The sequence below is a fragment of the Polypterus senegalus genome, chromosome 10, assembly GCF_016835505.1.
Source record: "Polypterus senegalus isolate Bchr_013 chromosome 10, ASM1683550v1, whole genome shotgun sequence".
In the NCBI taxonomy this organism is placed as follows: Eukaryota; Metazoa; Chordata; class Cladistia; order Polypteriformes; family Polypteridae; genus Polypterus; species Polypterus senegalus.
In genome coordinates, this window is record NC_053163.1 from 173,223,074 (window position 1) to 173,233,861 (window position 10,788).

The following is a 10,788-nucleotide window of genomic DNA, read 5'->3' on the forward strand; positions in this document are numbered from 1 at the left end:
TGTACAATATCATAATGTAAAACTCTAAAGATGCGTCCGGTGATAATATCAGATGGCTAGGAGGACAGAATAAAAATTTCCAGTTAAAGTGGAGAACAAAACAAATTCCAAGTCCAAAAGCCCACCCTGCCCCCAATAGGCATTCGGTATTATATAAAAACTAATTCTCATGCACATTTTATTAAATAATTGCACATTTTTCATTTTATTTTGAGAGTGGCACCGGTGGACTAAAGCCACCTGCCTCAGCTTTTTTGGCATACGTGTGACATGCACTTTTTAAAAAGGTAGTAGGTGGATTTTTGTTATGTAATTTTCTGGGAATACATCAAAAGTTGCTCTTAAATTATATACATGTTTTGCTCACTGGATGAAAAAAAAGCTTTTGTATTTAATTGTACAATTTTAATTTGCTATAATAAAGTTTTGACGTTGCTTGTGTTTTTATTATATTTTAAGTTATTGCATGGTTAGAGATGTGTGCACTTTTCAGTGATCAAATTATTATGCACTGGGAAGTGCCGTTTCTTTTACTGTGTACTATGGCCACTAACGTGCGGTGTCAAAATTTAGTCAAGTCATACAGTGTTTGTTTAGAGCTTTCAAGAATGTTACCAGCAACCTGTATGAATGTTGTCATTTCTTTTTACAATTCTCAGTGCCAACAGCAATTACATTTATGTTGCTGTATAAAAAGGTTGTTTTTAAAACAAGAAAATGTTAATTGGATAAGACATGCATACAGCAGGAAAAAGCTATAAAATGATCCCTAAGGTTATTGCAGGGACAGGTTTTTCCCTTAGTTTAGAGAGAGTACTTAAGCATTTGTCTTTTAAGTCTTTTGTCTATTTGTGTTTAAACTAAATAAAATATAATTTGACTCCCAAGTTTTCTGTTAGAAGAAGTTGTGTTTTTTATGATCTTAATTGAAATATCTCATGTTGCAACTTGCATCAGTTTTACTATTTGTTTGAGTTTGGTGTCAGAAAATATAAAAGACATCTGTTCATTTTCTTGTTCCCTTTATCCTTGTAAATAGTTTGTTGCTTATTATAAATAACCCCCTATTAAAAGCCGACACCTATTTTCATTGGTCTGATTGATTTAATAATAAATAAATAAATAATTATTTATACTTATGTAGCACATTTCTCACTATTCAAAGCACTTCTCCATAGTGAGTGGGGAGTCACTTCAACCACCACTAATGTGTAGCACCCATTTGGATGATGCGACAGCAGCCATTTTTGTGCCACAACACTCGCCACACATATGCTTTATATCTCATTCTAATGATGGCACCATTTTTACAGCTCGTGTCCCTGTCATTGCACTGGGTCATAGGGATCCACACTTATGTGGTAAGCGCCCCCTACTGGCTTAACCAACACCACTTCTTTAGGATTTGTGTAGTCTTTAACACTACTGCTATTACAAACCTGAATTTGATTCCTATGCTTTATACTCTTGCATGTTCTTCCAGCATTAAAGTTGTTTTTCTTCTCTACCTTCAATTCCCTTTCAAAATCCAAATAAATATGTACTTATCCAACCCACTATATCCTAACACAGGGTCACGGGGGTGGGGGGTTTGGGGTCTGCTGGAGTCAGTCCCAGCCAACACAGGGAGCAAGGCAGATTACTTTTTGTTTTTCTAAGCTCCTCTTAGGTCTGTAATAAAAGAATGGTCAGAAACAGGTGATTGTTTTTTGTTTTTTTTTTTGTTTTGTTTTTTCAACAAATCTTTCTTTTTAGATATGACAGCAATGCAACAGGGAGTGATTCCAGTGCTGAGGAAGGAGATAGTGATGATGATAACAAGAAGAAACCACCAAAAAAAGCTAAAATAGTAAAGGAAAAATCAGAAAAAAAATCACACAAGAAAGCTGAGGTACTGGAGAAAGCACACACTTTAATGGTCTTTCCCTTTTCAAAATGTCCTCCTTGTAAATTGGTTCCACTTTTTACATCTGACTCAGGGTAAAAAAGGAAAGGATCCTGGTGCTCCCAAGAGGCCAATGAGTGCCTACATGTTGTGGCTGAATGCAAACCGGGAAAAGATCAAGTCTGACTTCCCAGGAATCAGCGTAACAGAGATTTCCAAGAAAGCTGGAGAAATGTGGAAGGGCATGAGTAAAGAGAAGAAGGAGGTTTGTTGTAGTTTTTTAATTTCATTGATTACATAGTAGAGTCCCTTCTGGCAGTAAGGGGAATATGCAGCTGCATTTATTGGTAAAATTTATTTTTAAATCGCTCAAATTAGCCCTGTGCAAAATGGTAATAATAAAACGATGAAGTTAATTTAATAATATGATTGAATTAATCAGTAAGAATGTAATTGTAAACACTAAAATAGGACATAAATGATCATATGGCTAAGACAGTGTTATTTTCCCAGAGAAGAGACCCCCAGTGCTATATCAGATTTCTTTAGAAAATACTGCATCCCCATATTTCCTTTTTTTTTAAACTGTAATTGCTTTATGTTACCTTTAAATTAAGCAGTATGTCATACATGTTAATATTATGCGTGAGCAGCAGTATGGTTTCATACCAAGAAAGAGCACCACAGATGTGATGTTTGCTCTGAGGATGTTGATGGAGAAGTTTAGAGAAGGCCAGAAGGAGTTGCATTGCGTCTTTGTGGACCTGGAGAAAGCATATGACAGGGTGCCTCAAGAAGAGCTGTGGTATTATATGAGGAAGTCGGGAGTGGCAGAGAAGTACGTAAGAGTTGTACAGGATATGTACGAGGGAAGTGTGACTGTGATGAGGTCTGCAGTAGGGAGTGATGGATGCATTCGAGTTGGAGGTGGGATTACATCAGGGATCGGCTCTGAGCCCTTTCTTATTTGCAATGGTGATGGACAGGTTGACAGACGAGATTAGACAGGAGTCCCCGTGGACTATGATGTTTGCTGATGACATTGTGATCTGTAGTGATAGTAGGGAGCAGGTTGAGGAGACCCCAGAGTGGTGGAGATATGCTCTAGAGAGGAGAACAATGAATATCAGTAGGAACAAAACAGAATAAATGTGAGTAAATGAGAGGGAGGTCAGTGGAATGGTGAGGATGCAGATAGTATAGTTGGCAAAGGTGGAGGAGTTTAAATACTTGGGATCAACAGTACAGAGTAATGGGGATTGTGGAAGAGAGGTGAAAATGAGAGTGCAGGCAGGGTGAAATGGGTGAAGAAGAGTGTCAGGAGTGATTTGTGACAGATGGGTATCGGCAAGAATCAAAGGGAAGGTCTACAGGACGGTAGTGAGACCAGCTTTGTTATAATGGTTGAAGACGGTGGCACTGACCAGAAAGCAGGAGACAGAGCTGGAGGTGCCAGTGTTAAAGATGTCAAGATTTGCATTGGGTGTGACGAGGATGGACAGGATTAGAAATGATGACATTAGACGGTCAGCTCAAGTTGGATGGTTGGGAGACAAAGTCAGAGAGGCGAGATTGCGCTGGTTTGGACATGTGCAGAGGAGAGATGCTGGGTATATTGGGAAAAGGATGTTAAGGATAGAGCTGCCAGGGAAGAGGAAAAGAGGAAGGCCTAAGAGAAGGTTTATGGATGTGGCGAGAGAGGACATGCAGGTGATGGGTGTAACAGAACAAGATGCAGAGGACAGAAAGATATGGAAGATGATGATCTGCTGTGGCAACCCCTAACGGGGAGCAGCTGTAAGAAGATTAATATTATGAATGTTTGCTTTATATACTAGATTGAAGATTTTCAATTAAAAAATAAGGGAATGGATATAAAATCAGAATCTTGATCATTTTGAACATTATTTTAAACAAACTGAGAACACACATTAATAAAAAAGATTGAAAACAAAATTGGTGTGACATTCAAATGCTTACATCATTATTCTTAGTATTGTGTAACCTTATGTTTACTATGAATATGCTGTATACTGTGCAGGCAAACTTGAATATAAAGTGTCATTATTTGGGGGGAAAAAATTATAATAAGTACATATAATGTTTAATTATCAAATAGAGCTTAGTTTGTTCACGTTAATAAAAACAATCACACTTATAACCAACATCTGGCTTTATCGTCACACTGTGGCAACACAAATTGCGTCTTTGTCATTGATTTGTTTAACTTCTACTACTTTTTCAGTATTTATTTTCTGATTATCTTATTTTCTCAGAATATTAATTAGCCTCCCATTAAGACTACTTACTAAACATTTATCCTTTACTTCTGTTAACTGATAGCCAGACGGCTAGCAAAACCAGTTACAACATGTTAGCCCTTCATTTCTTTGTCTCTGAATTGGCTGTGCCAAATGTGGATAATGCTTAAAAGATGAAGTGCCGTTTTCTACCTCTGTCTATATGTGAACATTTTCATGGCATATAATTTTATTTCTATTTAAAGAAGAGAGTGATTGCGAAATAAGATCAAAAACACATTAAAACAGAGTCGAAGTTTCTTTGCTCAATATAAGGGAAAAAACCAATGCCAGTTGCTGACTTTAATATCACTTTAAAACTTTTGCATTCCGTAAACTTTAAATTGCACATTTCAAGTCTAAGGTGTAACATGTCACTGTTTTTGGCAAACAAAGTGCTGAGTGTCCTACAATGTTTTTGAGTGTGTGTATATGTAAAATACACAATAAGATATATATGTGTACACAGTATTGGGGGATGTTCAGTTTATGTTAAGTATCAGAAATGTATACTAGGTAGGCTACCTAGTTTGTATCTTTAAACAAAGCCACAGTTTAGTGAAGGAGAGACAGAAAAGAAGCATTTACTTTATTGATCACCAAAGGGAAGTTCACTTTTTTTTGCATCAGCAGCAAAAAACACAAAACGTCTTGCAAAATGGTAAACAGCAAAGTGCAAAACACACAATTCCGCAAAATAATGAAAACAAATATTCTTAATGTGCCAGTGTGTCTATTAAAATAGAATGGGATTGACATGGTATACGGTGTCAAGGCTACTGGCAAAATCCCAGTACTGCCTCCTAACACCTAGTGAGGGAATGAGCCTGTGGCCAAAGGTGCTTTGGAACAGAATTTCATAAAGAGGCTTTGGTAGTATTAGCTATAGTGGCCTCTTAATTGTGCCATCATGCCCATTTCTGCCACTGTTAGAAAAAAAGCAGATTTGTTTACATTGTTATTAATTTTGTTTTGATGTTAAAATTTAACACTGAATGTATTGTAAGTAGACTTTCACGTGACATAAAGGACTGCCCAATTTTGAATGTCTAGCTTAATTTTTATCACTTATTTTAGTTAGTAAATCCATAGGTGCTGGCAGCAGTTGGCATCAATTAAGATCTAGATTAGTGCTGTTAGTCAAGATTTCTTTACATTTTTGCCAAACACATTGTAGTACCATTTTTCAGATAGGATTTCCTGAATGAATAGGGGTTGCTGCAGTACTGAATGTAAACAGTTGCTTCCTTCATCAATAGCAGCATGTGCCGTGTTTTGATTAACTCAGTTTTTGTAATCCTGTTTACATTTTGGGTAGGAATGGGACAGAAAGGCTGAAGAAGCCAAGAAAGATTACGAGAAAGCAATGAAAGATTACAAGGAATCAGGAGGAGGTTCTGCTCCTGCCTCTTCTAAGAAGTAAGATGGATTTTCATTTTTTATTTTTTTTCTAAATGTGATTTATTCAAAATAAGTAGTGATCATAATATGGAATATTGGCATTATCAGATTCAGCTAAAGGCTTCCAGCAATTTGTACTCTCAATCATCTTTTTACTCTTTTGTTACATTTTCATTATTTTCCACCTCTTCATCTCTGCCTTGGTTATGTTATGCCTGCTCAAGGTTTAAGTTTAATGCATGGCTTGTGTAATGTGCCATAGGTGACATCTACACTTTTGTTTGATGATCCCAAAAACTAGCTGAACATCTTCCCCAACAAAACTGAACTGAAATAAATCCATGCAAATCACTCAAATTTTAATGAATATAATTGAATGATAATTTCAGACAAGTGTGTGAAAGGAAAAAAAGCAGAGCTTTGGCAGATGTTTGGTTCTGGCATTGTTGTGTCAGTGCTTATCTAGTTTTTGGTCAGCTTAATCATCGATAAAATTCATGTCTGGTAAAGGATCACAGTACCACTTTAGAGGGTCCACTTGACTAAGACATTTTTGGCTACTTACCTCAATTTGGTGCATTGATTGTCTGCCTTGACTTCAGGCTTGTGCAGTTCTACGAGAAGATGAAAGTTGACAATCGGCTACAATCTGAGAAGCAGTCTATCATCTGTCTGCCTCCTGCTGGTTATTGTAGTCGAAGAGCTGCAAAACCCTACCCATCTTTGATTGAAAAAATCATCCCTCGCCTTCAAACGTTTTGTTAAATCACACACTCTTGAACTTGTGAATTAAGCAATAAACACTTTGCAGAACTTTTCGTATGAATTATTATTTAAACATATTATCTAATAGTCATATAAGTTCAGGTCAACTTATGTACATATCTGCAAGTAATGTTATAAATTTGCAGCATGATTTTTTTTTTTTTTTTGTCATTTTCTTCCAAGGCTTGTAAATGCATCTTGCTCAGTGCTTAACCGTAATCACTTTTTAAAATTATCCTGCACAGTGATAAATGCAGAACCATATTACTAAACCACAGGTGTGGGCCTTTATATTAAGAACTCTGTCTACGATTAGCATTACTGATTGCAGGGGTGTATAATCATGAAAATAGCCCATCCTGTAGTATAACTGTTAATGCTATTATACATCCAAAACTCTTAAATTAAAGTGGAACATTGCAGATTACAAAAACCTTTAAAATAAACCAAATACATCCAGCATACTGTTATTGGTTATACTTTCTAAGTTTGACTTTACAGAGTTATTAATGTAAGTCCCACTAACCGCCTTGAAAGGTTAAAAAAAAATTAGGAAAATGTATTTTTCTGTATATTAATTATTTTCTGGATGTACTTAAACATTATTTATGCTTTTTCAAATAGTTCATTTTATCTGTCTTTTACAATTTTTTTATATTAATTTTTCTTCCTCTCTATCTTCCTCCAACAGAGAGAGTAAAAAACAGAGCAAAGGAAAAGGAGACAATAAAAAGGCAAAGCCGCCTTCTAAAAGTCCAGTGAAGGTGCCAACTCCTGTCGGTAATGAGAGCTTCAAGAGTAAAGAGTTCGTATCGAGTGATGAGAGTTCTTCAGATTCAGAAAAGGACAAAAAGAGTGAGGTGCGGTACTCTGCTTGCATTTATATTTATAATGAACAGAATGAATCATTATTCTTTTTTTTTTATTTGCACATCTTTTACAAAGAGCAGTTGCTTTGTTTACAATTTTAGGGTGTACAAAAATCTCTTCAGGACAGTCCTGTGTTTAATTTGCATTCAAATGTTTCTCACACAATAGAAATTAGTCTTATGTGAAAATTCCCAGAAGTGTGCTTTAAATATTCAAGATTCATTATGCAAAGGTAAAAACATTCTGTCAGATACCTATTTTCATAATTTAGGTGCCTGCTTTGACTCCAAGCCACTTTTATTATCCGACATTTGACTTTCTACTGATAAATAACCTTGATTTCAATCTTTGACAGGGTTCAGAGGAAGAGGAAGTGGCTAGCACACCACCAAGCTCAGAAGAATCTGGCTCAGACGAGGAATGAGTAAAAACAATAATATAGTCTCCAGTTTCATCCATCAGATAGCCCTCTGTTGCTGACTCGCATAAAAAAAAAAAAAGAAACTGCCAAGGGCTGGCACCCTTTCTCTGGGATGTAGGAGCCCAACCACTGCAAAGCAAAATGCTAAAGATAATGTGGTTTCATTTTGTATATAGGGGTAAAAATAAACACCAGCAGGCTTTTGAGAGATGGTCAAAGGTGAATGTTTAGAATCTACATTCACCTCTTGTACTGGTTGTTTAAAGTTAGTGTCTGATGATTATAGCAAGTTTTATAGTCAGAAGAAAAAAATAAAGAATTATATGCTCATCACACAAAGAATGACTGGTGGATAAAATATTTTTTTTTCTCTGTGATGTATTGGTTATCTTCGCCTACAGTAATGCTGTATTAATCGTGTGCATTTCACCAGGCACACTGAAATGTTTATTTTTTGTGTATTTGCTTCATATTTTTTGTACTTAAAAATTAAAAATGACATGCCCTAATAATTGTTATTAGCATTATTTGTTGGGCCAGTACCAGATAAAAGGTGAGGCACAAAAATAACTGGATTGGTAAAAAATCTTTATATATAATAGGCTACCGTGGCTGTTCGTTTGTCTGTCCAGGATTTTATATCACCTGTTTCTCACAAACCATTGACCTGAAATTTGGTAAATATATACTACTAGCCATGTGCGCCCAACTACATTGCGCGTGTTAAAGTGTATGTGAAGAGCTCCCTGTTTAAACGCAGCTGCCAGTCGTGAACTGGGCCCTTCGTCGCACAGCATTATGATTTTTTATAAGGGAAACAAAATTACAAAAGAAAATCCTTGGACATTGATTCGATAGGAACAGCCTACTCGGAATCACTGTCCGAATCGTAATTATGTGGTGGTGTGGGAGCATTTCTGCTTCTGTCCGTTCACAGTCTGTCTCATTTTCACAACGCTGTTGTTTCCTCTCACGATCTCTTCTCAACCTTTCTCGAATCTCGCAGGTTGCTTTGTGGCAATCCAAAGATTAAGGCAATATACACGGAGCAATGGTTATAAAAGGGGGACACATAGGTATCCAGGCTCTTTAAAGCATAAATAGGGATCATTTCACTGACATGTGAGCAAGACACGGTACAACTGTGAGACGTGCAGCACTCGCCGGCTACAACGTAACAATAATAATTTCCGTAACATGCTGTTATGTTGTCATTCATTTTACCCACTGTCTGTCTTTCATTCATATGTTACGTAGGCACGTACCTTTTATCTTCGGCAATCTCATTCTCTAACTAGGCCTTAGGTGCTAACCAGCGTAACACTGTCCACCACCCCTTTCGTTATTCCGGCACATTGACATCCATGAGTAAAAAAACGTGCTAAACAGGAAGGTGGTCTACGCATGCATGGAATTCGCGGACAAACAAAGATCAAGATCTAAATGAAGATCTCTTTAGTTAATTTAAAGCACAACAATTTGTTTAGTTTGAATGTCTGTGTTTTGAGGTGTGACTGGCGTACTACAGTCTTCAGTATTATAAGCCTGGAGGAGATTCTTAATGCAATGCTTTCGTGTTTTAGCTGTCTCTCTACTGCCATCTAGTAATTCTTCTTCTAATTCATTCGCAGACAAACAAAGATCAAGATCCAAATGAAAATTATATATAGACATTTGATGTCTGCTATCCACTTTCAGGGTGATGATTGACCTCCAAGGTTATTCCTCTTTTTATTTTATTTTATTTTATTATAGAATTAGCAAAATACCCGCGCTTCGCAGCGGCGAAGTACTGCCTTAAAATTTTTATTAAGAAGAAAATTAAACCTTTTTTAAACTGAGGGAAAATATACCAATAATTATTTGTTAAGGATCTCTTTGTATACCACATTGTGAGTTCGGCCCTCCGGTTGTAATATGACCAAGCTGTGCACTGAGCTTACTCTTGAGCATGCAACATACAGTTGGTCATGTGAACAGTAATCCTGTTTCAAATCTCACAGCTTGGATTGCTGCTGTCATAATCGATTTGAGTTTCATGGTTTGTTTCAATTACGACAGTATTTGTAGGACTTGTGTTGAAGAGACATTCGGCATCTGTCAAGCGTTGTAAGCATACAACCGGTTTCATCGATAACTTCACATCCAGCTTATGAGAGTTTAAACATTCATAAACACCAAAGTGTCCACTACTCAAATCGTCACCTGTCAATCTAAGATGTTTGAGGCATTGGCGGTTGTCGAAAGGTGTAAAATATTTTGCCATTTCGGTACACTTGAAAGCGACAACCGAACAATTCAGCGGCAGCCATCAACTCACATGCAGATCCATAGGTGAAGTGCTTAAGCATTTCACTCTTCTAGTGCTCCTGTGTAGTATAATTATCTCCTGTACCATCATCAGTCCACACCTTGAACCTGTCCCAGTCGTTCAATACATAACACACAATGTTCCTCTGGATATCAAGAGTGAGCCTGATATGGCCGTGCAATATGTAACACAGAGGATGGAAAAGGTAGGTGCCATCTCCGGGCATGGAAACCACTCGGTAAGTGACAGTTATTTGATCGATGGTGATCACCTCGATAGACATGTTAATGGGGGTACGGCTGGAATGATACAAAAAATGGGTACCTGAATAATGTAAAGCAAGTCTAAAATATCTACACAATAACTACAATCGTAATAAATGAACAATAAAACAGTGTAGAAGCCATGGATTAAATAAAAAGGCTGTAGTTCTCAGCAGGGAGACGTGAATCCCGTGGCAAAGCAAGGAAGGGAATGTAGAGACCGGAGCGACAGAGGGCCTTATATAGGCAGGCAGCCAACAACGTGGGAGGCGTTGGGATGGGGGAACCAACGCCGCCTCACACGGTGACCGAGCTGCAGGCTATGGACGTATATATGTACGTAAGTAGGATTCAGTTAGCATTGGGAACCCACGTACCAAATTTCTTGAAGATGGGCCCATAAGTAACACAGACAGTTGAAAAGTTCAATATTGCGGCCGACAGTGGCATCATACCACCGAAATAAGTATGTACATTGGTTTCGGTTAGCGCAGGGAAGCCGCCTACCAAATTTCGTGAAGATGGGGCCATAAATAAGAAAGTTCAACATGGCGGACGTTGTCGACCGTTAT

General features: G+C 37.3%; 1 protein-coding gene across 2 annotated transcripts in view; it reads left to right on the forward strand.

Annotated features, from left to right (window-relative positions):
* Positions 1–8,151, forward strand: part of ssrp1b (structure specific recognition protein 1b) — a 64,986-nt gene extending 56,835 nt beyond the window's left edge. For both annotated transcript variants that reach the window (XM_039767545.1, XM_039767546.1), the window contains 5 exons: positions 1,756–1,891; positions 1,980–2,150; positions 5,504–5,604; positions 7,043–7,211; positions 7,577–8,151. In XM_039767545.1, the coding sequence (XP_039623479.1) occupies positions 1,756–1,891; positions 1,980–2,150; positions 5,504–5,604; positions 7,043–7,211; positions 7,577–7,645 (646 nt within the window). In that variant the 3' untranslated portion in view covers positions 7,646–8,151. The remainder of the gene's footprint in view (positions 1–1,755; positions 1,892–1,979; positions 2,151–5,503; positions 5,605–7,042; positions 7,212–7,576) is intronic.
* Positions 8,152–10,788: the final 2,637 nt, after the last annotated feature.